At 44.2% G+C, this 27,361-nt stretch overlaps 1 protein-coding gene across 1 annotated transcript in view; it reads right to left on the bottom strand.

The window, feature by feature from the left end:
- The window catches only part of LOC121280566 (voltage-dependent L-type calcium channel subunit alpha-1D-like), a 676,393-nt gene that overhangs the window by 468,464 nt on the left and 180,568 nt on the right, over window positions 1–27,361 (bottom strand). Inside the window, exon 3 of the mRNA XM_041192702.1 lies at window positions 12,952–13,091. Within this exon, the coding sequence (XP_041048636.1) occupies window positions 12,952–13,091 (140 nt within the window). The remainder of the gene's footprint in view (window positions 1–12,951; window positions 13,092–27,361) is intronic.

Below are 27,361 nucleotides of genomic sequence, written 5' to 3'. Positions count from 1 at the left end.
TGAACGACTGTCTGAATTTCAAAAGCTACAAATACCTCAGCGGGGGTTATAAGTTCACAGTTTGATTAAAATTTAAATAGGTTGTTAAAGGACTAACTGCCTTTGATGTGCGGTCTGAATAGGAGTTTGTCTCTGTAAGAGATTGAAAGCTTGAGGACATTTAAAATATTTGAATGGGTTTCACAAATGGGAGCTGTTTCACTATCAAATGTGTATGAGTGAGAACTATATAGATTGTTACAAATTTATTTTTGATCATCTGAGGTCTGTTCATGGGGGATACTGGGTGAGTGACTATGGAGGTGGCACAGGGAGTGGGTGGGAGCATTAGTTGGCAACGGAGGAGCCATAGGGAGTATGATGGGTCATGACCATGGGTGTGGATGTGAGTAGGCATTGAAGGGCTGGGACGGATGGGTGGGGCATGAGGGGATGTGAGGGGCGACAGCTCGAAGGACCAACAGCTTCCAAAACAACTTGGACAAAGTCCCAGAGAACTGAGGCAGCCTTCTAACCAGCCCGCATTGGTACTTGCCTGTCCCTGTGGCCACCTAGCATCTGCTCCCAGAGTCAGCAGGTTCGACTTGATCCCGCCCCAGCTTCCCCAGAGCGAAAATTGGGTCTAATGGGGCCCTTTAAATTGAGGCGGGTCTGCCGAGTCGAGAAATTTCCCAACTGGAACTACCCAGCTCAGGGGCGAAAATCCAGCCCTTAGTGTTTTTTGGGGCTAATTTGGTCCCAAGAGCCAACTACTCCAGCCACAGCTTTGCCAGGTGTACAAAGGTGAAGCTGCCAAGTCATGGTTAACGGCAATGAACATGCTAAGTTGTATGGCGATTCTGTTATGTTAGACAATTATCATGAAATCACACAGAAATTGTTTGGACTGTTACAGAAACCTACCTAGTGCATGGGCCATGGATAATAGAGTCACAGAATAGTACAGTACAGGAGGCCATTCAGCCCATTGAGTCAGCTCCAGCTTGTTCGTGGTGGAATCTTCCCAGTACCATGGAGGCTGCTTTGAAGGCGGGACTGAAAACAAGCTTGAAACTGTGGGTATCAGATCAGGGACCGAGGCATACTTACCAGGCAAACTTGTCAGAGGCGTGTCATCAATGATAGTGACTACCCGCCAAGCAACAGCAAGTAGCCGATAATTAGTAATCAGGAGCCTAATGAGGGGGACAGAGAGGATTCTGCTGGGATCTTCCTGGCATTAGAGCAGTCTCCCGCTCAATCTGAGACCAGCAGCTCCATCGAAGCAGCCTGCTGGCAGAAGGCCAGGAAGCCATTTCAGCCACAGCCTCCAAGACCCAATAGTAGAGTCACATGTAGGAAAGGATGTGCCTGCGGCAAAACAATTCCTCCAGAGGGGTTCCTATCCTCACTGAGGGGTGTACCCACTTTAGCCCTCATCAGTTGTTAATTTAATAGACGCTTTTGAGTACGCCTCCATTTTGACACACCCTTGCGCTCTCCTTGCTGCCTAAACAGCATCCACCTCTTTCAGGCCCTCTAATATAGCTTGAGGTCTCAGGATCTATCCACATTCCTTAATTGGGGTCCTGGGGACAGCCTCTTAATTGGCCTAATATAATCAGATAATATAACCAGGCCCAATATGCCAGATGTTAGCTTTCTTGATACACAAAAAGGGTTCACAGCTAACGGGCCTGGAAAACTGTATAATTTGCATGATTGTCATTCATCCTACTGAGAAGGCCTTGAAGGCAAATTAAGAGGTATACTTCCAAAGTGGTTTTACAAATTTGTAACATTTACACTGTAAGCAAAGAGACAATACAGATCAATGCCCAGCATTAAACTCTGATTTATAAAAAAAGGTTCTGAACCAACTGTAATAGTACAATGGAACTGTGATCTGTCCCACAGCATGAATTTTTAAAAAGGAAAAAATTGCTAGATCAGCAGCATTCAACAACCAGAACATGCTGAACACTTCAGACATTTTGTGTTTGCTTTGCAGCAATATGCAGGTCATTTAACTCTCTCCATCTTCAGACTCCTAACAGTTTTACATTTTCTTGTGTCCAGCACAGTCAAACAAAAAACAGTCCTGTTCTCTTGGGAGCTCAACTCTAAATTAGTTCAGAAGAATGGGATGAAATTCTCCTAGTTTTGATCACTGTAAAAAGTTCTAAATGAAATGTATTATGCTTATGAAGACAAGGTTATTGGTTCAGGTATCTGTTGCTGGCATTAGGCCAGAAATTGTAATGAGATTTTCAGGAAATTCTCTCGACTGAACCTCACTGAATGCATTAAAAACAGAAAATGCTGGAAAAACTCAGCCGGTCTGACAGCATTTGTGGCAAAAGAAAAAGAGAGGTGTTCTCTGTTTCTCTGTCCTCGGTTTCTCCCTCCACAGATGCTGTCAGACTTGCTGAATTTTTCCAGCATTTTCTGTTTTTATTTCAGGTTTCCAGCATCTGCAGTATTTTGCTTTTATCTTACTGAATGCATGATTTTTTTGGACTAATGTGTTCCACAAAGATTTGAATTAGGGAATCGTTGTGCACTTTGGAAAAGCCCAGCAGTTTGCTCATCCTGCGGTTCACTCTGCTAATGATGGATGAGTAGGAACTGCTTTGGTTTGTTGGAAATTTAAAATATGCATAGTTAATGAATGTACAATTAGCTTGATATAGATAATTAAATTAATGCTATCAGTTGCGTTTTACTGGAAATTGCTTATGATTCATTTCACTGGAAACAAAGCTAATAAAAGGAGGCATCTTACTGAATCATACTGTAGTTCAATAGTCTGCTAAGGAATTAGAACAGTTACACTAGATAACTGGCCTTATAAACCACTCTAAGCATATATAAATGATTACAGGCAAATATGAACAAAAGAGGCCACTGAATGATTATGAACAGAGGTGGGATGTTTCAAGGGAGCTGTTAAATTGTTCATGGGAAACAGCACAGAGAAGGTGCTGTAAGCGTGTAATAGATCAAGGACAGTAAGTACTTGCAACTGCCATAGAGGCATGGAAGGTGAAAGGCATCATAATGGTTGTCTCACCTTCTGGTCTGAACAAAAAACTCAACTTACTATTGTATTAAAGGATGAAAGATTTTGTCAACATTGAACCTTAGGGGAAAGGGTATAATGGAAAAGTTTTTGAAAAGTTCCAGCTGTAGTTAAGTGCTCTTGAAGCTCTTGAAGGGTGGATCCATGCTAACTTCAATCTTGGGTAGGTGGGAAGACTTTTGAGAGGAAGTAAGGCACTGGGAAGACAAGAGGAAAAGAAGAGCTTCTTGCACTTGCCAGCCATCCTGCCTGATCTGGACCAGTACTCGCTACTTATCACATTTGTATGTTTTTGCAGGACAACTAGTGTATTATAACCTTCTTGAACTCTGATTAAACGAAACATATCCACCATATTGGTTGCAGTAAATCCTGATTAATTGATTAGATGGGTTGATACCAACAGGTTACAGACATGAAGACTTCCTGTAGTCAATATTTCTAGAAAATCTTTACACAACTGAGCTGCTAAGAGAAGATTCGGCAAACAGCCTTTCAGCTGTTTCATGAAGGGAAATCTTTTTCTTTTCAAAATTTTCTCTCAGGATATGTTGTCGGATCTTATGCCCATTTTTCCACTGGAAGAATTTGAAAATAGTAGTTACTTTTAAATGCAAACAAAACAGAAAATACTGGAAATCTGAAACAGGGTACCTTCTTAGAGGGTACCCTGCACCCATCACAGCCACCCCCTCCCTCTCCGAAGATCATACACCCCTTTAACCCTCCACCCTGGCCTCTCAAACATGGCCCCCAGACCCCCTCATTCTCCTCACTGGGGCCTGCCAACCAGACCAAAAGCCCAGACTTACTTTCAGTCCAGCCTCCATGAGCAGCTCTTCTTTGGGGACTGGTTATCATCACAGCAGTGACCACTGCTCGAACCTGGAGTTGCTGGGACTACAGAGCTGTCAGCCATCCGATTGAACAGCAGCTCTAAGACAGGACTTCCTCCTCAGATGGGGGCAGATGTCTTGTCCTTAGCCAATTAATGCCCCACCAAAGGTTATCTGCCGGTGGGCAGCCGGTATCAGTGGGGATTAGTAACTCACTGACTGTTTGAGTGGTGGGCAGGAAACCCCACCATTCAAAATATCCTGTCCATTCTATTGAATAATTCTCAGATTTTAGCACTGAGAATGACATGGGACTCTGCCTCGACCGCTCACATCTCTCTCAAGTCCTCAGGGATGATCCTCATTGAATCCATGGGAGTGTGATGTTCATCCAGCATTCTTCTTCTTAGAGCAGGGCCGCAGAGATCTGAGTCTGCAGGCTGAAGAGACAAAGGCTGATTTCTTCGATGACTCTGCTTCCCTGTGTCAGGCTCCAGCTTCCAACTCTGTTCAGCTCCTATTTCCTGATCTGTATCCTAAAGGTTCATAAATATTGACTTCTATTCTGCTAGCCCTTATTGGCATCCTGGTCAAGCATTTTGCCTGCTTACTCTGGCACAACCACCAGTCTTTAAGCAGGTTTTATAGCCTGCTGCTGCACTGGGTCTCAATTCTTCTTCAGCTATTTCCTAATTTCCCCCTAAAGTGGGAAACATTTACGTCCATTTGGGGCGTAACACCCTCCTCTACTTCAATGTTCTATCTCCCCAGCATATCTGAGGTGATGCAGGCTGGATTCAGATAGCCTAAGCGCCTCTCTATATTTGAATTAGTTGACCACGCACTTAAGCACAGTCAGCATGAGGCAGCAATTCCACCCACGATGCTTCAAGCAATGGAAGTATCATGCTCATTAAATACAAGAAATACAGAAGTAATGAAAACAACAGAACGTAAAAGACAAATGAATATGCACAACAAATTATCTGTAGGCCAGGATGTTACGGCCCCGCTGTGGTGTGTCACCCCCTGGCGGATATGGTGAGCCATATTTAAATCTCCATTCAGTTCGGCAGGACTGTAATGTCCCACCAGGTGGAGGGGCCATAAAATCCTGGCCACAGTTATTCGCTGATTTCACTTCTTTTGTTGTGTATTTCATGACTTTATTTAGTATATATGTTAGTTCCTGCGCTTTGTACATTGTTAGAATAATACTGCTGACTATTTTTGTAGATTTTCTGTTTTCATTTTTATTTTTCTCTTTCTCCCACTTTTTTATTAAAGAAAACTAAAAAAGACTGCTCAGCCTAGTGTGGAGGTACAGTACAGTACTTGTGACTGGTTTCAGAGCAGGTAGCTTTAACATTTTGTGCTCATGGGCCAGAATGTTTACTTCGTCAGGCAGGCATGCGCCCGACCCAAAGGAGCGTAAAATGACGCGCGATGACCTCAGGCGAGCATCCCGATGCCATCGCGCACTCATGCACTATTTCGGTCAGCGGACACACGCAACAGTCAGCAGCATGCCCGCCAACAATTAACAGGTCTATTAAGGCCATTAAAGTACCAATTAAATGTAATTTTTCACTGCCCATCCAACCTTACAGTTGGCAGACAGACGAAAAGGCCAAGCAGCTTTCGCACTTTTTAGGAAACCTCATCCATGGGCGGATGAGGTTTCCAACAGCAATTAAAAATAAAATAAAAATTTTAACTTTTCATTAATAACATGTCCCTGCTCATGTGACTCTGTCACATGAGGGGACTTTTTTTTAACATTTTTACATTCTTTATTTTTGATTTTTTATATCTTCAGCTCCCTGAGGCAGCTCTGTGCCTCAGGGAGCTTTTCCTGCGCACATCTGCACGCATGCATGATGTTCCCCGCTTGCCCTCCTATACAGGCAGCACTGAGCACTGCAGCGGTGTTCCACGCTGGGCAGACCTTAATTGGCCCGCCTGCGTGAAATCATGGTCACAGCTTGATCACGGGCATCGGTCAGCTCCCTGACCGCTCCCACTCACCCCCGCCAAGCCCGCCTGATGAGGGAAAAATTCTGTCCGTTATGTACCATGCTATTGGGATGTTAATGGCTGGTTACCCCAGTTATGGACAAAAATTTATGGCCAGTTTCACTACACACAGACATTTGCAGTCTTTCACAGTGCCAGAAGGAACTCAGATCTGATCACATTTAGGCAAAATTGCAGAAAGGTGCAGCTCGCCAGCTTCACAGGAAAAGAGCTAAATAGATTAATTTTCGGGAGGACTTGTTCATTCTAATTCATTTGCAATTACACTGAAAATGGCACATTTGCAATTTTCTGTAGACAAGCAATAGTTTCCATGGCAATTTTTCGGATACATTTTGTAAATCTAGTTCACTGCTTCTAATGATCAGTGACTTCTTATACTGTTATTATCAAATTTTATACCCCTGGCTGAAATAACCAAATACTGAAATCAGCCTCAATATCTTTCAGATCTTTAAAGAAGCCAATCAATGGATAACAATGATTACAAACAGAATGTCATAAGTTAATGAAAGCATCATTAACAGGTAAAATATGAACAGCAAGGTACGTAGGTTATCATTTTAGGCTGAATATGACAAGTCTTTTAACAGCAACTCATTGGCAAGGAAATATATGCATGAAATGTACTACATTTATAAATTGACCTATATATGCACTGAACCACATAGATGCAAGCACCCTTTGTAGCTGCTGATAATTTTCCATATTTTCAATGTTCCATATTTCTTCACTGTCATTTTTGCATTACCTTCATTGATGTGTTCAGTCTGTTCTCAAAAAATATTTTCTAGACTTCACAAGACATTTTTCCACAATTGATGACAGTTTTTTAAATGTATTGGACAATTCCCTCTCACTTAGAACAGCTAACAGCCATCACACATGCTGCACCAAAGCTATCACAGCCAGCATTCAACAGTTATTCAGATTCCTTTGTCTGAAACTACAGCAACATCAAAGTAAATTTTAGCTTACACTATTGTAATTTGAACTGATATAGCGCTTTTCACAATATCAGGATGTCCCAAAGCACTTCATAGTCAACTAAGTCAGAAATGGCACCGGTCCAAAGCCAAGGATCAATGTGTTGTAGGATAAGCCAGTTAATTTTATGATGTGAAACCCAATAGTGGCAAAACTCATGCACTCCCTTCATCCCTAATTTACTTTCTACATTAGCTATTTTTCAAATTTACCCTGTGATGTCCTAGACCTTTTACATTTGTGATTCTTTTTCTGGTTTTATTTTTTTTAATTGCTCATTTTCATTCTTTAAGCTGTTCTCAAACTGTTTGGATTTAGTCTATTATTTTTGCTTTTATCTTGTTATCCTATCTCAAATCCTCTCTCCTGATACATGCTGGCACAGACATATGGGCCAAATGGCCTTCTTCTATATTGTATGATTCTACGTGTACTTGTTCATTGCTATAACAATAATCTGCTTCACTATTAAGCATTGATGTTGCAAACTTTTGGTGCTATCAATGTCACTTTGGCTCCCAGAAGACACAACCATGATGCTGAAACACACTTCTAATGTGATGTCATTTTGGTGAGGGTGAAAACATATACACGGACAGCATCATTTTGGTGAGGGTGAAAACATATACACAGACAGCATCCGAAGTTTGCAGAAAAGGCAGGTCTTGAGATCAATCTATTGGAAGACCCCCCGGCAACACTATTTAAAGGGATCGTCAATTTCTTTGAGGTTAGGTGTGTCCACTTGGTGTGCGACCATATGCTGCATATCATCAGGTCAATGCCCAGTTTCCTAGCAGTAGTCATGATGCCTTCATTCTGCCGAAGTCCATTGTGCCAGACAAATGTAAGCCACCATGACAAACCAGAAGGTCGCTGCTTAGTAATGAGGGGCTACCTTATGACTGCATGATGCAGATGCACAACCCATGCCTAGGTAGGCAGCATGCATACAACAAAAGCCATAACCATTGAAACAGACCATTGGGATGCTACGGTAACACTTCTACTGTCTGGATGCCTCTGAAAGAGCTCTGCAGTACTTGATAAATCATGTGTCAAGAATTGTGGTGGTCTACCACATGCTGGGCAGCCTCCCCTTTTTGACAGACCTTGTCACCAGCTATACAGCGACTAGCTAGGAGGAGCAGAAGGATGGAGAGGAAGAATTGGAGAAAAATTAAGAGAAGGAAGAAAAGGTTGGGAAGACACAACCAACCCAGCCCCTTTCTGGCCACATTCTGTAATCGCCTTATCCAACTATGTTACCAGTAAATGCAATCCTGATTCTCCATTCACCAATAGTCATACACCGTGGGCTAATTTTTCTGACCCTGTGGAGACAAGTTGGAAGCGGGGCATGTGAAAATGGGGGGTGGTGGGGTGAGACTGCAGGACAGCTCCCTGACATATTCCATCAACCATGGAATTTTCCTAGGAATGGTGAGGATCTGAATCAAGGTAGGGGGCAGTGGATTAAGATGGTCAAAACCCAATTAGAGGCGATTTTGTGGCCAGCTCCATGGATGCAGCCTACACAGGCAGGCCAGCGAACCATTGGAGCCGGAGGCTACATGTCCTAATGATGGGGCAGCTGGCAGGAAAGGCGTCACCTGTGGCCCAAATGATTCCCCTGGAAGCATTTACCTCTGCTCCAAGGGGTATTCTGGCTTTGGCCTTCAACACTTTTAGTCTTCACGAATGCCTCCGAGGCATCTTTACTGTCTCTGACCTGCCTCAGCAGCATCTACCATTCCTGGTGGGACTACCGAGACTCCAGAGCTTCCAGCCTCTGACTGGATTGGCAGGATATAGAGCCCATCCACCATCCTTAATAGGATGGCAAACACAGAGACAGCCAATCAGGAGGCCATTCCCAGGAGACTGCACCGGCATGCATTTGGTCTGGGTGTCGGGGGTCCAGAAGCCCCTATCTCCTCTCTGTTACTGACCATCATAATGTCTGCTTAGCCACAAAGCAAAAACAAAAACCACCACAAAATTAACATTCCAAATCAACTTTATAAATAAAAGGATGTCACATTGCATGCAAATGTCAACTAATTACCCTTGTGCATTCCCTTACTGCCTGTCATCCGTGTGCTTTTGCCTGTCCAAGTGATCCTATGCTGTGTCAAAAAACACTGGTGGCATGGCTGGTGAAAGGCTGCTGACTTAAACTTGGAGAGATGGCAGCTGGCCTTGCAGGACAACTATGAGCATCTCTGACTCTCAAAGGCCTGGCTAGGAATTATACCATCACAGGCAGCAGGAGTCTGGGCTGGATGGCTGACAGGCAAAAACAGTGCAGCTAATGGGCATGCATACAGAAATACTTGGTGCATCAGCAAGCCTGCCACAAAGCTGTCACTGTGTAACAGCATGGAGGAATCTGGCTACAACTTTGCACATGGTTTTGCAGAGCTTGGAGACCATCCTTTTTTTTTGCAAAAATATACTTTATTCATAAATTTTCAAAAACATTTCGAACATTTTAAATCACCATTACAAAAAAACAAACAGGTTCAACTTTTACAAACTGAAACACAAGGTGTATCAGAAAAAAACAATGAATATTTCAATCATTGGCAGACATACATTTTAATCTGTACAGCCTGAGGGGCTCTTTACAGTTCCCAGCCCCCCAGTGCACTGTGGCAGAAAGGTCTTAGGCAGCGACCCTTCCCCATTGCACCTTTGCGGCGGCCGCCCCAAGCTTAACTGTGTCCCTCAGCACGTAGTCCTGGACCTTGGAAAGTGCTAGTCTGCTACACTCGGTCGGGGACAACTCTTTGCGGTGGAAATCCAACAAGTTTCGGACAGACAAAAAGAGCGTCTTTCACCGAGTTGATGATCCTCCAGCTGCAGTTGATGTTTGTCTCAGTGTGTGTCCCTGGGAACAGCCCGTAAAGCACAGAGTCCTCTGTCACAGAACTGCTCGGGATGAACCTCGACAGCAACCGCTGCATCCCTCTCCAGACCTTCTTTGCAAAGACACAATCTACAAGGAGGTGAACAACAGTCTCTTCCCCACCACAGCCTCCTCGAGGGCAACGTGCAGAGGGGGTGAGACTCCTGGCGTGTAGGAAGGATCTTATGGGGAGGGCCTTTCTCACCACCAGCCAAGCTACATCTTGGTGTTTGTTGGAAAGTTCTGGTGATGAGGCATTCTGCCAAATTACTTTGTCAGTCTGCTCAGGGAACCATCCCACAGGATCCACCCTCTCCTTTTCCCTCAGGGCCTTTAAGATGTTACGTGCCGACCACTGCCTGACGGACTTGTGGTCGAAGGTGTTTCTCTGCATAAATTTTCCCACGAGGGACAGGTGGTACGGCACGGTCCAACTACTTGGAGCGTTCCGCGGCATTGTGGCCAGACCCATCCTTCACAACACCGGGGACAGGTAGAACCTCAGCATGTAGTGACACTTGGTGTTTGTATACTGAGGGTCTACGCACCGCTTGATGCAACCGCACACAAAGGTGGCCATCAGTATGAGGGCGATGTTGGGCACGTTTTTTCCCCCTTTATCTATAGGCTTGTACATCGTGTCCCTGCGGACACGATCCATTTTCGACCTCCAGATAAAGCGGAAGATGGCTCGGGTGATCGCCACCACACAGGAGTGTGGAATGGGCCAGACCTGCGCCACGTACAGCAACAGTGAGAGTGCCTCACACCTGATGACCAGGTTCTTACCCGCAATGGAGAGGGAGCGTCGCTCCCACATGCCCAGTTTCCTTTTCACCATAGACACTCGCTCCTTCCAGTTTCTAACGCGTGCCCTGGTCCCTCCGAACCATATCCCCAGCACCTTCAGGCCATCAGCCCTGACAGTGAAGGGGACAAAGGATCGGTCAGCCCAGATCCCAAAGAACATGGCCTCGCTCTTCCCATAATTTACCTTGGCTCCCGAGGCCAGTTCAAACCGGTCGCAGATGTGGATAAGTCTGTGTACCGACAGCGGATCAGAGCAGAAGATGGCGACATCGTCCATGTACAGGGAGACTTTGACCCGAGTGCCTCCACTACCTGAGATCGTCACTCCTCTTATGCCCGGATCCTTCCTGATGGACTCAGCAAAGGGTTCTATGCAACACACGAAAAGAACAGGCGAGAGAGGGCAGCCCTGCCTGACTCCAGATTTAATAGGAAAGCTATCTGATTCCCACCCATTGATTGAGACTGCACTACTGATGTTAGTGTAGAGCAGTTGGATCCAATTGCGAATTCCCTCCCCAAACCCCATTTTGGAGAGCACCTCCACCATATAGGTGTGCGATATTCTGTCAAAGGCCTTCTCCTGATCCAGGCTGATGAGGCAGGTATCCACACCCCTGTCCTGTACATAGGCAATCGTATCCCTGAGCAGCACGAGACTGTCAGAGATCTTCCTGCCCGGCACAGTGCAGGTCCGGTCAGGGTGGATCACCAATTCCAGAGCGGATTTGACCCGATTGGCGATGACCTTGGACAGAATTTTATAGTCCACATTCAACAGTGAAATGGGTCGCCAATTTCTAATTTCCTCCCTTTCCCCCTTGTGCTTGTAGATGAGGGTGATAATGCCTTTCCTCATGGATTCTGACATACTGCCGGCCAAGAGCATACTCTCGTACAATTCTAGCAGGTCTGGGCCGATCCAGTCCCACAGAGCCGAATACAACTCCGCCGGCAAGCCATCGCTTCCGGGAGTTTTACTCTTCTCGAAGGACTCAAGGGCCTCAGTCAGTTCGTCAGGAGTTAGCGCTTTGTCCAGACTCTCCCGTGTACTGTCATCTAAGACCTCCGTGATAGAGGACAGGAAGGACTGGGAGGCCGTGCTGTCTGTGGGCTTTACGTCATACAATCCGGCATAGAAGGATTTGCTAATCCTCAAAATGTCAGATTGCAATGACTTAACTGAGCCGTCTTCTTCCTTCAGGCTGCTGATCACAGAGCTCTCTCTGTGTACCTTTTGGAAGAAGAAACGTGAGCACGTCTCATCCTGCTCTACAGAGCGGACTCTTGAACGTAAGATGATCTTGGAGGCCTCCGAGGCAAAGAGCAAGGCTTGCTGGCTCTTCACCTCTTGGAGTTCCTCCTTGATATCGACCCCCATCGACCGCAGCCAGAGCAGATTCTGCATGTTTTTCTGGAGTCGGGACATTTCCCTCTGTTCCTTTCTAGCTTTCTGGGTGCCTTTGAGGACAAAAAACCTCTTGATGTTTCCCTTGATCGCTTCCTACCAGTGTGTCAGGGACTCAAAGTGGAGTTTCATGGTTCTCCAACCTTTGTAATCCCTCTTGAGCTCCTCAATGTTCTCTGGGGTCAGCAGCTGCACGTTTAGCTTCCATACCCCCCTGCCAACCCTCTGGTCCTTCTCTAAGTGGCAATCAGCCAGTAGGAGGCAGTGGTCAGAGAAGAACACCGGCTTGACGTCGGTGGATCTGACTGCAAATGCGCGGGACACAAACAGGAAGTCTATCCTGGAACAGACGGACCCGTCAGGCCGCGACCAGGTGTATCTACGCTGCGCTCCATCTGCAGGGTTGCTGAAGACGTCGTGCAGCTTGGCACCCTTTACTGTTTCCATCAGGGATCTGGATGTAGCGTCCAATCTGCTGTCGGCCCTACCGGATCGTCCAGCCGCATCGATGATGCAGTTGAAGTCACCGCCCAGAATGACCGGCTTGGAGGTTGCCAGCAGCTGTGGGAGCTGTTGGAGACCATCCTTCCCAACATTAAAGGGCACTAGCGTTAAGGCAGGGGTGGGTAGATGAATGCTGTCATATTGAGAGAGGACAGCAGACTCATGCTCCACAGAGACACAGTCACTAAAATTTCTCACTGATGTGCGAACAACACATGAAGGAATGTAACCAAAAACAGAATATTCAAATTATGTAAGTAGATTATGTAGTTTCTATGGTAATAAGCCACCCACCTTGCATTTCATAACCTCCTGAATTTCAATGCACATCATTTAAATAACCTCCAAAGAAATTATATGTTTAGTTACATTGTATCGCATTAAAAGTTAGACTTACCCCACAATTACAATTACAAAGTCCATCAAGTTCCATCCATTTCTTACATAAGCATTGGGATGTAACAGCAGTCCATATGCTATAATCTTCAAAAATGTTTCAATTGTAAAAATTATAAGGAAGGCATATTCTACTGTTTCCTGAAAGACACAAGAAAATATTCCGATTAGTATGTCACAAAGCCAGTGACAAAAGCAACACGTAAAAGACAAATTTTAAAATCAATTAGATTTTAAAGCAAAATACTTTCAAAGTTTTAGCTATGAGTCACAAATTTGGAGGTTCCCGGTTATTTTATACTTTCCACAATGCAAAATGTACTTACGTTTGAACTTTAAGCTTATCTAGTTACAAGGTGCACTCTGTTCATAAGACAGTGCCTACATTTTTTTGTTTGCTTACAAATACACAAAAGCAGGAAGAAAACAAAAATGTTACCTTGCTAAAAAAACATGCAGTCCAGAATGAAGGTGGCAGCTCTATCTCTGAGCCACACTCATACCCCACTGTTGACTGATAAACAGAAAAACTTTCATTACAGGAAAAGGTTTTCACACCTAACCCAATCCAAATCCCACTTTGCATGATATATAAATTGAAGGAAGAGAAGGAAGAGAGCAGCAGAAGATTGCAAGGGAAGTCAAATTAGTCAGGCAGCACCAGCTCACAGCCAGGCCACGCCAACATCACTAAGCAGCAGGACACATCGACCAAGCTCAAATTCTAAGACTTTTCACAGAAATTCTGTCTCAGTAAGTTACATTTCAGTCATGAAGTTCGGGAGGAGCTCAATTACAACATGCACAGTTCTCACCACAAATCTCAATTTTTATGTCATAAGTTCATTATGGGGAGCCACAGGGAACATGTTTAAGATTAGCCAATTTGCTATGGACTTTATAAAGCAAAATTGCCCTCATTGCCGGGGTAGCTCAATTTAACTGTGATCCTATTTAAATGATTGAGAGGGCCATCAATATTTTTTTAAATTGTCAAATTTCCCAGGGTTGTATAGGGCTATTGATTGTACTGATATATTACAAGTCATAAATGAAAAGTCTTTTGATTTCTATGAACTTCAAAGGCTTCCACCAAAGATCTTAAATGTGCAGCTCGTTTATGATGACAAGTACACCTTCATGGCTCTCCAAACTAACCAAATCCCCTGCTGATGGGGCTCTTATCCTTGACCCACACGTCTCATGCTGGGTGGGCCTTTATTGGCCAGCCAGCAAGAAATCGCAGTTGAGCCCATCGTGGGCGGCGGTCGGGTTCCTGACTGCTCCCATCCGCCCCGCCGACTCAGCCCGACGAGGGCAAAATCCTGGCCTGTGACTGGCAATATGGCACCAATAGAAAAGTTAACGTCGTTTAAGGAATCAATGACTTCAAATGATGAACCTTAATTAGGCCACATTTGTTGCAAAATTAATGGTGAGGTGCGCAGCAATCACCATTATTAATGTGCAAAACCGGCAGCAACTTCAGGGCACCGCACATGTGCAGTTAGATGCGCAAATCTGGATTTGCCTGAGACGCCCTGGTCCTCCAGTAGCTTCCCATAAACGGTATTGTTCTGTTTGACTCACCATTTAAATCACACAATCACAAAATCTTTATAGGCAGGAGGCCATTCAGTCCATCGAGTCTGCACTGTCCCTGAAACAGCATTTTACCTAGTCCCCTGCCTTATCCCCATAACCTTGCACATTCTCTCTTTTCAGATAGCAATCCAATTCCCTATTGAATACCTCGATCAAATCTGCCTCCACCATACTCTCAGGAAGTTCATTCCAGACTCCAACCACCCTCTGGGTGAAAAATTATTTCCTTGCATCACATTTACTCCTTTTGTCAATTATTTTGAATCTGTGCCCTCTAGTTCTTGTTGTTCTCTTGAGCGGGGACAGTTTCTCACTATTTACCCTGTCCATATCCTCAGGATCTTGAACACCTCTATCAGGTCTCCTCTCAGCCTTCTTTTCTCCAAGGAAAACAGTTACAACCTCTCCAATCTACTCTCATAGTGCCGGTTCTTTATCCCTGTAATCATTCTTGTGAATCTCCTCTTTACTCTCTCCAATGCCTTCACATCCTTCCTCAGGTAAGGCACCCAGAACTAGACACAGTAGTCCAGGTGAGGCCTAACTAGTGTCTTATATAAGTTCAACATGACCTCCCTACTCTTGTACTCAATGCCCCTATCAATAAAGCCTAGTATACTATACACTTTATTAACTGCTCTCTCAGCATGCCCTGCCACCTTCAATGACTTATGTACATATACACCAAAGTTCCTCTGTTCCTGCACCTCCTTAAAGAGTTTCTCCCTTTATTTTATACTGTCTCAATATATTCATCCTGCAAAAATGAATCGCCTCCCATTTCTCTGCATTGATCTTCATCTGCCACTTGCTTGCTCAATCCACCAATACGTCTACATTCTTTTGAAGTTCAAGACTATCGTCATCACAGCTGACAACATTTCCAATCTTCGTTATCACCTGCCAATTTTGAAATCATGTCCCGAGCACCATAGTCTAGGTCATTAATATATATCAGGAAGAGCAAGTGTCCCAACACTGACCTCCGGGGAACTCCATTACAAACCTTCCTCCAATCTGAAAAACAACCTCTGTTTCCTGTCACTCGGCCAAATTCTTATCCTACTTTTCCTTTTATTCCATGAGCATGCATTTTGCTCACAAGTCTGTTGTGTGGCACTGTATCAAATGCCTTTTGAAAATCCACATATATCACAATAACAACACTACGCTTACCCTCAAAAAACTCCAAGTTAGTTAAACATGATTTTCCCTTAATGAATGCTGGTTTTCCTTATTTACGTTACAATTGTCTAAGTGACTACTGATTTTGTCCTGAACTATAGTTTCCAGAAGCTTCCCTACCATTGAAATCAAACTGACTGGTCTGTAGTTGCCAGCTTAATCATTGCAACCCTTGTTGAACAAGGACATAGTATTTGCAATTCTTCAGTCCTCTGGCATCACCCTTGTGTCTAAGGAAGGCTGGAAGGTTATCACTAGTGCCTCGGCAATTTCCACTCTCACTTCCCTCAGTACCCTTGGATGCATCTCATCCGGTCCTGGTAGCTTATCCATATTAAGTAAAGATAGCCTTTCTAACACCTCCTTCTTCTCAGTTGTAGATTCTTCTAGTGTACCAGTTACCTCCTCTCTCAGATAAAACCAATTTCTACAGATGCTGGAAATATGAAATGAAAAAGAAAGTGCTGGAAAAACTCAGCAGGTCTGACAGCATCCGTGGAGAGAGAAACAGAGTTAACGTTTCGAGTTCGTATGACTCTTCTTCAGGAATAAAAAGGGGGCAGCCACACTGTTAGGAGTGTACATAGACCCCCAAATAGTGAGGGGGAGATGGAAGAGCAAATATGTGGGCAAATTTCTGAGTGCAAAAACAATAGGACAATAATAGTTGGGGACTTCAACTACCCTGATAGTAACTGGGATAAGAGCAGTGTAACAGACACAGAGGGCACAAATTCTTGAACTGCATCCAAGAGAACTTTTTGGACAGCTCGTAACAAGCCCAATGAGAGGGAGTGCAATTCTAGATTTAGTCTTAGGAAATGAAGCTGGGCAAGTGGATGAAGTAGCAGTGGGTGACCATTTTGGAGATAGTGACCATAATACAGTTAGATTTAATATAATTATGGAAAAAGATAAAGATAGAACAGGAATAAAAGTTCTAAATTAGGGAAAGACACAATTTACGAAGCTGTTGAGAGGTGATCTGGTGGAAGTGGACTTATTACAGCTATTTGAAAGGAAATCAGTGACAGACCAGTTGAGAGGCATTCAAAAGCGAGATGTAGACATGTCCCCACAAAGTAAAAGGGCGGTACTACCAAATCTAGAGCCCCCTGGTTATCTAGAACCTTACAAGGTAAGATAAAGCAGAAAAAGAAAGCTTATGACAGTTACAAAAAGATTAATACTGTAGAAGGCCTAGAGGAGTATAGAAAGTGCAAGGCTGAAGTAAAAAAAGATAATTAGGAAAGCAAAGAGAGGATATGAAAAAATATTGGCAGGTAAAATCAATGAAAACCCAAAGATGTTTTACCAGGACATTAAGAGCAAGAGAATAACTAAGGAAAGGGAAGAGCCCATCAGGGATGTATATGGTAACTTGTGCGCTGATACAGAACATGTGGAAAGTGTTCTCAATGCGTGCTTTGTCTCTGTCTTTACTAAGGAGAAGGATGATGCAGATATTCTAGTTAAAGAGGAGTTATTAGATACAATAAGCATGGTGAGAGAGGGACTGACATCCTTGAAGGTGGATAAATCACCACAGCCTGATGGATTGTATCTCAGGCCATTAAAAGGAGCGAGGGAGGAAATGGCAGATGCTCTGAGGATCTTTTTCCAATCCTCACTAGATATAGATGAGGTATCAGAGGATTGGAGGTCTGCAAACGTTGTACTATTATTTAAAAAGGGTGCGAAGATGGACCAAATAATTATAGGCCAATCAGTCTGATCTTCGTGGTGAGAAAATTATTAGAATCAATTCTGAGAGACAGGATAAACCATTGCTTAAAAAGGAATGGATTCACCAGGGATAGTCAGCACGGTTTTGTTAGGGGTAGGTCACGTCTTACTAATTTGATTGAATTTTTTGAGGAAGCATCAAGGAGGATTGATGAGGGTAATGCAGTGGATGTTGTCTATATGGATTTCAGTAAGGCATTTGACAAGGTCCTGCATGGCAGACTAGTCAGAAAAGTAAAAGCCCATGGGGTACAGGAGAATGTGGCAACTTGGATCCAAAAATTGGCTCAGTAAAGAGTAACGATTGATGAATGTTTTGAGAATGGAAAACAAATTCCAGTAGCAATCCACAGGGCTCAGTGTTGGGTCCCTTGCTGATTATTGTATATGTTAATGATTTGGACTTAAATGTGGGTGACATAACTGGGAAATTTGCAGATGACACAAAATTAGCCGGGTAGTTGATGGTGAAAAGCATGGCTGTTGTCTCCAGAGCGATATCAATAGTTTGGGTGAGTGGGCAAAAAAGTGGCAGATGGAATTCAATCCAGAGAAGTGTGAGGTAATGCACATGGAGAGGGCAAACAAAGCAAGGGAATGCACAATAAGTGGGAGGATATTGGAAGGGGTAGAGGAAGTAAGAGATCTTGGTGTGCATTTCCACAGGTCCCTGAAGGTGACAAGATAGGTGGATTATATGGTAAAGAAAGCATATGGAATGGTTTCCTTTACTGGACAAGGTATTAGATACAAAAGTAGGGATATATGCTGGAACAGTATAAAAGGCTGATTAGACCACAGTTGGAATTTTGCGTACAGTTCTGGTCACCAAATTATAGTAAGGACATAATTGCTCTGGAGAGAGTACAGAGGAGATTTACAAGAATGTTGCCAGAATTTGAAAATTGCAACTATGAGGAAAGATTGGATAGGCTGGGATTGTTTCTCTCGAAGTGAGGAAACTGCGGGGTGACCTGATTGAGGTGTACAAGATTATGAGTAGATACTAGATACAGGAGACAGGGATGCCCTGTTTCCCCTAGCGGAGAGGTCAACTACCAGGGGGCACAGATTTAAGGTGATTGGTAGAAGGATTAGGGGGGTCATGAGGAAAAACATCTTCACCTAGAGGGTGGCGGGTGTTTGGAATTCACTGCCTGGTTTGGCGGAAGAGGCAGAAACCCTCAACTAATTTAATTGGTACCTGGATCTGCACCGAAAGCGATGTAACCTGCAAGGCTACGAACTGGATGATGGAAGGTGTGATTAGAATGGGCAGCTAATTATTTACTTTTTTCTTTTTTGGCCAGCACAGACACGATGAGATGAATGGCCTCTTTCTGTGCCATAATTTCCCTATGGTTCTATGGTACTGGAGGCTGAGGAAAGATAGAAAAAGAAAGGAGTATCTTCTTCTCCTCTTCACCAAACTCCCTCACTCACCAAACACCAACTTAAGCACTCTAATGCACACCAAGCAGCCTCCAGTGCAGATAAGCAGCACTGAAGAAGGCCTGTTATGGCACAGCTGATGGTAAATGCTGAGTTGTTCAAATCCCAAAGGGAAACTTGAAACAACTGCCACAAATTGTTTTGCAATCTGTATAAATTTCAAGATGCGTGCCTTGAATTCAATGGTAATAAGGCCACCAAGTCTCACTGGATTTTACAAAACTAGATTAAACATTAACAAGAAAAATGATTTTTAAGCACTTACAAATGTCTACAAATTGCTATTATAAAAACTTCTAAATCCCCTACTTAATCAGACTCCCAGATATAGTTTCATTAAGGCAACAGCATGACACACAGATTTTAAAAGACCGAGGCAAATTGACATACAATACCCTGAACCACTCGAATTCAAAGTGAGTTTTCTTAACTTCAGTTCTTTGAAAACCGAAGCTTGAGGCGTAGATGCTGAAGGCTTGTCACATTTGTTAGATCTTAAAATGCCTAACCTTACGCACAGCCTTCGCTCCTATATACATATTTTCACCTTTGAATGTAAATTCCCATTGTTTCACTATCTCTTGGACATTACGGGCCAGGATTTTACGCGTCAGTGAGCAAGGACAGGAGACGCTCGCCGACGCATAAAATGACACATGGTGACGTCGGGGGGAACTCCCGACTTCACCGCATCCCATTTAAATTTTCAGGAAGATGGGGGCGCAGCGAAATCAGCTGCGCACCCGCTGACCTGTCAATGGCCAATTGGGGCCATTGACAGAGTTAATTAAGTAATGAAAGGACCTGCCCGTCCAACTTTAAGGTTGGTGGGCAGGCCAGGAGCCCCAGCGCGAACTAGAAAAAGCATGAAACCTCATCCACAGGCGGGATGAGGTTTCATCTAGGTTTTTAAAAATTTTAATAAAGTTTTTGTGAAAATTATGGACACATCCCAACTCATGTGACATTGTCACATGAGGGGACATATTAGAGAAATTTTACTTTTCTATTTTTAGGTTTTTTACATTTTGAGCTGATCTCCCTGAGGCAGCACTTAGCCTCAGGGAGATGAGAGTGCTCTTTTGTGTGCATGCGTAAAAGAGCACACTCTCGATTTTGGGATTCCCCCCTCCCCTACCCGCACAGGAAGAGCATAGTGCTTCTGTGCAGACGTCATGCTGGGTGGGCCTTAATTGGCCTGTCCATGTAAAATGGCGGCACGCCCCCAATTGGGGGCGTCAATCGGAAATGCGCCTGTGCGCACCCGCCCTTCAACTTCGTCCCCGACGGGGGGAAAATTCAGCCCTACCTTTCTGATAACAAAAATCTCTCATAGTACTAAGTTTTACCAGCAATCTTTGGGAAAAATAAACACACTGTTTCTAGACATCACCTGGTTAGGTGACACATTTCACTCCTCCTTTGAAAACAATCTAGCCTGATTTATTTAAAAAAGCAAATGCCCTTTTATACCTTACGTTCTAAACGTTCCCCATGTTTACCATGTTTGCATCAAAGCCTTCAGATCAGATGCCTTTGACCCAAGTCTCACACACACACAGACATATATAGACACATACACCACTATTTTACAATAAATTCCAATAACATTATAAGAATTATATCTTCCTGACAGGCCTGTTTTTATCAGATTTTAAATCTATTGAATAGAATGAAGTTAGTGTGTCCATTTCAATCGAAGTACTATTTTAACTGCATAGTAGGTCTTAGTTAATCCCAAACAACCTCTCTGGGGCTAAAAATTAATTTTACAATCCTTCATGTTTCAATTATTGATGGTTTTTTTTAAATTTAAACTTTTTAAAAACATCTTTTGTCTCTTTTATCTCTCTCTTAATTCAATTATTCTTTCCTTCTCTTTATTTAGCTTTCCTGATAGGACATAGATTTTAATGTGCTAACTCACACTTCTGATTCAGGCTCTGACAACTGATCAACAATTGTTTATTCTGATTGATTAAGAAGATATAAGTTGCTTTTCCCATTCACACAAATCCCAAATGTCCCTTTAGAAGATGCTGAGTTTTTCAGATGGTTGGAACTTGCTGTGCAAAAGCCCATCGGAAGTCTATGGCCAAGTGCAAATTGAATGAAAGGTGTACCACTCAAAACAAATTCCAGTCTAATGTATCAAAATAATGCATCCTGGATAGGATTTTATGGGACACTGTGGTCAACACATGCCCGCCCCACCACCCGTGCACCCCACCCCCCCCTTGACCCCCACCACCCCAAGCTAAAAGGATGTCATGGAGAGCCCAGCCACGGGAAGAACCGCTGTCCCATGTCATTTAAGAGCCACTCAAATGGTTGGCAGCTCAGTGGGCCCAGCAGCACCAGGCAGGAGCACTGGCCACTGCTGGGACTAGAAGTAGTTCCCAATGGAGATTGTTGGTGGAGCAAGACACCATGGTAAGTGAAGGAGAATTCACTGGGGTCAGGCCAGTAGCCACGGTGAGGGGATGAGGGGGGGTGGGGGGGGGGGTTGAGAAGCTGTAGGGAAGGGGAAAAAGGGAAATATGATCTTGGGAAGGGTGCCTCATATGTGTATAGGGGTCCTGCAAAGGAGATTCCCCCACCTTGTCTGACACCAGCCTACACAGTTAAAGCAGGTAATAGTGGTGGGGGCATAAAGCCCTTAAGTGGCCATTAAATGGTTTCAATAGGCTCAAGGCAGGTCATCCGACACTTCCGTCACTCCCCATTAAATTTCATGCACATCAAGGGCGGGCAGTAGGTGGCAGGAAGGCCATGAACGTAAAAATCTAGACCCCCAAACTGAACAGGTAAATTTCAGACAACATTATTCAAATGAGTCTCTTTCTGAAACCCTAAAGCACCAGATTATTCAAAGTGCTATCAATGAAGAAGCTCTGTTGGAGCAATGCCTGTTTGTTTTGATTCAAAGGTACTTTTGAAAAGGATATGAAAGCAATGACCTCTCAATAAAGTATGTAGGGAATAAAAGTAACTGAATTTTTTGATTTTTCTGAACATAATTGATGTTGGTACTCCAAGCGTTATACAAAGTTATACCTACAAGCCTATAAATACTGTTCACACTGAGCATAAGAGCCACCTGCTTCCTCCTTTAGGGGTAGCCAGTACAGTTATATAATATTGGTAATTGCACTGTGAGTTTTGCTTCATCTAAACTTAAGTCTGAAATGAGATAACGTTGGAAATAATGCAGCAATGCTAGGTACACTGCTGGATCTGATGGTTTAAACTTTTCAGATAGTTAGCTGAATTAATTTAATGGACTGAGAATTAGTTAGCAGACAGGAAACAGAGATTAAAAATAAATGGGTATATTTTTCAGAGTGGCAGGCGGTGGGATATTGCAAGGATCAGTGCTTGGGCTCCAGCTATTCACAACATATATCAATAATTTGGATGAGGGAACCAAATGCAATATTTCCAAGTTTGCTGATGACACGAAACTTGGTGGTAATGTGAGCAATGAGGAGGGTGTTAAGAGGCTTCAAGGTGATTTAGACAGGTTGATGACCGGGCAAATGCAGTATAACGTGGATAAGTGTGAAGTTATCCACTTTGGTTGGAAAAACAAAATGGCTGAATTTTATTTAAATGGTGATAGATTGGGAAATGTTGATGTACAAAGAGATCTGGGTGCCCGTGTACACCAATCATCGAAAGCATGCATGCAGGTGCAGCAAGCAGTTAAGAAGTCAAACGGTATGTTGGCCTTCACTGCGGGAGGACTTGAGTACAGGAACAAGAATGTCTTACGACAGCTGTACAGGGCCTTGCTTAGACCACATCTGGAGTATTGTGTGCAGTTTTGTTCTCCTTACCTAAGAAAGGGTATACTTGCCATTGAGGGAGTACAGTGAAGGTTCACAGAATCACAGATCGCACAGTGCAGAAGATGCTCTTTGGCCCATTGAGTCTGCACCAACACATGAGAAACACCTGACCTACCTACCTAATCCCATTTACCAGCACTTGGCCCATAGCCTTGAATCTTATGATGTGCCAAGTGCTCATTCAGGTACTTTTTAAAGGAGGTGAGGCAACCCACCTCCACCACCCTCCCAGGCAGCGCATTCCAGACTGTCACCGCCCTCTGGGTAAAAATATTTTTCCTCATATCCCCTCTAAATCTCCTGCCTCACCTTGAACTTATGTCCCCTTGTGACTGACCCTTCAATGAAGGGGAACAGCTGCTCCCTATCCAGCTGTCCATGCCCCTCACAATCTTGTACACCTTGATCAGGTCGCCCCTCAGTCTTCTCTGCTCCAACGAAAACAACCCAAGTCAATCCAATCTCCCTTCATAACTTAAATGTTTCATCCCAGGCAACATCCTGGTGAATCTCCTCTGCACCCCTTCCAGTGCAATCACATCCTTCCTATAATGTGGTGACCAGAACTGCACATAGTACTCCAGCTGTGGCCTCACCAAGGTTCTATACAACTCCAAGATGACCTCCCTACTTTTGTAATCTATGCCTCGACTGATAAAGGCAAGTGTCCCAAAACAAAAACAGAATTACCTGGAAAAACTCAGCAGGTCTGGCAGCATTGGCGGAGAAGAAAAGAGTTGACGTTTCAAGTCCTCATGACCCTTCAACAGAAGTGTCCCAAATGCTTTTTTCACCACCCACTAACATGCCCCTCCACCTTCAGAGATCTATGGACACACACGCCATGTTCCTCAGAACTTCTTAGTGTCATGCCGTTCATTGAATACTTCCTTGTCAAATTAATCCTTCCAAAGCGTATCACCTCACACTTTTCAGGGTTAAATTCCATCTGCCTCTTATCTGCCCATTTGACCATCCCGTCTATATCTTGCTGTAGCCCAAGACATTCAACCTCACTGTTAACCACCCGACCAATCTTGTGTCATCCACAAACCTACCCCCCACATTGTCATCTATGTCGTTTATATAAATGACAAATAATAGGGAACCCAGCACAGATCCCTGTGATACACCACTGGACACTGGCTTCCAGTCACTGAAGCAGCCTTCTGTCATCACCCTCTGTCTCCCACAACTAAGCAAATTTTGAATCCACCTTATCAAATTACCCTGTATCCCATGTGCATTTGCCTTCTTTATAATGTGTGAGCTTGTCAAAGATTTTGCTGAAATCCATATAAACTAAATCTATACCTCCGCACTACCCTCATCTATACACCTGGTCACCCCCTCAAAAAATTCAATCGAATTTGTTAGCCATGACCTCCCTCTGACAAAACCATGCTGACTGTCTCTGATCAAACCTTGCCTCTCCAAGTGGAAGAAGATTCTCTCCTTCAAAATTTTCTCCAATAGTTTCCCTACCACTGATGTGAGACTCAATGGCCTGTAGTTCTCTGGCTTATCTCTACAACCCTTCTTACATAGCAGAACCACATTAGCTACTCTCCCGTCCTCTGGCATCTCCCCCGTGGCCAGAGAGGAATTAAAAATCTGGGTCAGAGCCCCTGCGATCTCCTCCCTTACCTCCCTCAGCAGTCTGGGACACAAATCACCTGGACCTGGAGATATGTCCACTTTTAAGCCTGCCAACATCTCCAAAATCTTGTCACTCCCTATACCAATTTGCTTAAGAACTCTGCAGTCTCTCTCCCTGAGTTTGATACCTTCATCCTCATTCTCTTGGGTGAAGATGGATGTGAAGTATTCATTCAACACTCAAGCAATGTCATCTGGCTCCACCCATAGATTGTCCCCTTGGTCCCTAATGGACCCTACTCTTTCCCGGGTTATCCTCGTCCCATTGATATACTGATAGAATATCTTGGGATTTTCCCTACTTTTACGAGCCACAGCTTTCTCATATCCCCTCTTTGCTCTCCTAATTGCTTTCCTAAGCTCCACCCTGCACTTTCTGTACTCCACGAATGCCTTCGCTGATTTCCTTCCCTTTTACCTGCCAGAAGCATCTCTTCCCATCATAACATGAATATCTCTGGTCATCCATGGTTCTCTGGGCTTGTTAATCCTTCTTATCACCCTAGAGGGAACACGTTGAGCCTGTACCCACCCCATTTCCTTTTTGAAACCCCCCACTGCTTCTCTGTAGATTTCCCCACAAGTAGCTGTTCCCAGTCTAACTTGGCCAGATCCTGCCTTATTTTACTAAAACCCACTCTCCCCAGTACAAAACGTTTTTTGCAACTTGTCTATTTCTTTGTCCATAACAAACTTAAACTGTACCATGTTGTGGTCGCTATCACTAAAATGCTCCCCCACCACCACCTCAGCCACCTGTCTGGCTTCATTCCACATAATTAGGTCCAGCACTGTGCCATCCCTTGTTGGACCCTCTACATATTGACCTAAAACGTTCTCCTGTGCACATTTCAAGAAATCCACTCCATCCAAGACCTTAACACTATGTCTATCCCAATTAATGTTGGGAAAGTTGAAATCATCTAATATAATTACCCTATTGTTATTGTTTTTACACACCTCTGCAAATTGTGCACATATTTGCTTCTCAACTTCCCACTGACTACCTGGAGGTCTACAATCAACACCTAACAATGTGGTTGCCCCTTTTTTATTCCTAAGCTCTACCCACAAAGCTTCATTCGATGCCTCCTTCAAGATGTCATCTCTCCTTACTGTAGTAACTGACTCCTTAACTAATAATGCAATGCCTCCTCCTCTTTTACCCCCTCCCCTGTCTCAACTGAAGATTCTATATCCAGGAATGTTGAGCTGCCAATCCTGCTCCTCCCTCAACCACGTCTCAGTGACAGCTACTATATCACAATTCCACGTGTCAATCCTCACCCTTAACTCATCCGTTTTACCTGTAATACTCCTGGCATTAAAGTAGAGGCCATCCAGCCTTGCCTTATTCCCTTGAAACTTAGTGCAGCTGTACTCACTCTGACTTGGTCGTTTTACTGTATTATGATGTGTCCCTATTCTGCTAACAGTCTGTGGCCCCACCCCCTGCCGAATTAGTTTAAACTCCTCCCAACAGCACTAGCAAACCCACCCGCAAGGATGTTAGTCCCGCTCTGATTCAGATGTAGACTGTCCCACTTGTACAGGTCCCACCTTCCCCAGAAACAGTCCCAGTGATCCAGGAATCTAAAACGCTCCCTCCTGCACCAACTCTTAAACCACGTATTCATCTGCGCTATTCTCCTATTTCTGAGCTCGCTAGCACGTGGCACTGGGAGCAATCCAGAGATTACAACCCGAGAGGTCTTGCTTTTTAGTCTACTTCCTAACTCGCTGAATTCTTGATGCAAGACCTCATCCCTCTTTGCACCTATGTCATTGGTCCTAACATGTACCATGACCTCTGCCTTATCACCCTCCCCCTTCAGGATGCCCTGCAGCCGTGCAGTGACATCCCAGACCCTGGCACCAGAGAGGCAACGTACCATCCTGGAGTCACACTGATGGCCACAGGAGCACCTATCTGTTCCCCTGACTATAGAATCCCCTATTACTCTTGCTCTTCCTCCCCTCCTATACAGACAGGCTGCTTGTGGTGCCAGAAGCTTGGCTCTGTCTGCATTCCCTGGAGGAACAAGCCTCCAAAATGGAATACTGAATTGCAAGCGGGACCCCAGGGGACTCCTGAACTACCTGCCTGTTTCTCTTGGACTGCCTGGTGGTCACCCATTCCCTTCCTTCCTCAAGTCCCTTCAGTTGCAGTATGACCACCTCTCTAAATGTGCTATCCACGATGCTCTCAGACTCACGGATGCTCCACAGTGTCCCCAGCTGCCGTTCCAGCTCTGAAACCCGAGCTTCCAGGAGCTGCAGCTGGACACACTTCCTGTACACATGCTGGTCCCGGGCACTGGAAATGTTCCTGGCTTCCTATATGGAACATGAGGAGCACACCATGGTTTTGAGCTCTCCTGCCATGACTAATCCCTTTAAATTAAACCTTTTAAATCAAGTACTCTAGGGCCCTTCTTTCCTGATCTTCGTTACTACAGAATATATAAACTATAAACCACAAGAAGACCTTAAACTATAAGCGATTAAAGTGGTAAATACTTACCCAACCTGACCCACTACTTACCAGTCATTCCTTTCCCTTGTAGCCTCTACTGCTGCAACAGGGCAAGACCACTCGCTGAAGATTTAAGAAGTTGGATAGCCAAGAAAAAATGCAAAGAGCACCTATTTCCCCTATGCACTGACTTCCCACTGTTTACCAAATTGCCAATACCCACACTCACTCTGGCTGTATCTCACTCAGGATGAGCTCTCTCCCCTGTTCGTGTGCAAGGGCTAATTCCTGGGATGGCAGGATTGTCACGTGAGGAAAGACTGGGACAACTAGGCTTGTATTCACTGGAGTTTAGAAGAAAGAGAGAAGATCTCATTGAAACATACAAAATTCTGACAGGGATAGACAGGCTGGATACAGGGATGATATTTCCTCTG

The sequence above is a fragment of the Carcharodon carcharias genome, chromosome 7, assembly GCF_017639515.1.
Source record: "Carcharodon carcharias isolate sCarCar2 chromosome 7, sCarCar2.pri, whole genome shotgun sequence".
Taxonomy (NCBI): Eukaryota; Metazoa; Chordata; class Chondrichthyes; order Lamniformes; family Lamnidae; genus Carcharodon; species Carcharodon carcharias.
This window is presented reverse-complemented; position numbering and strand designations above follow the sequence as displayed.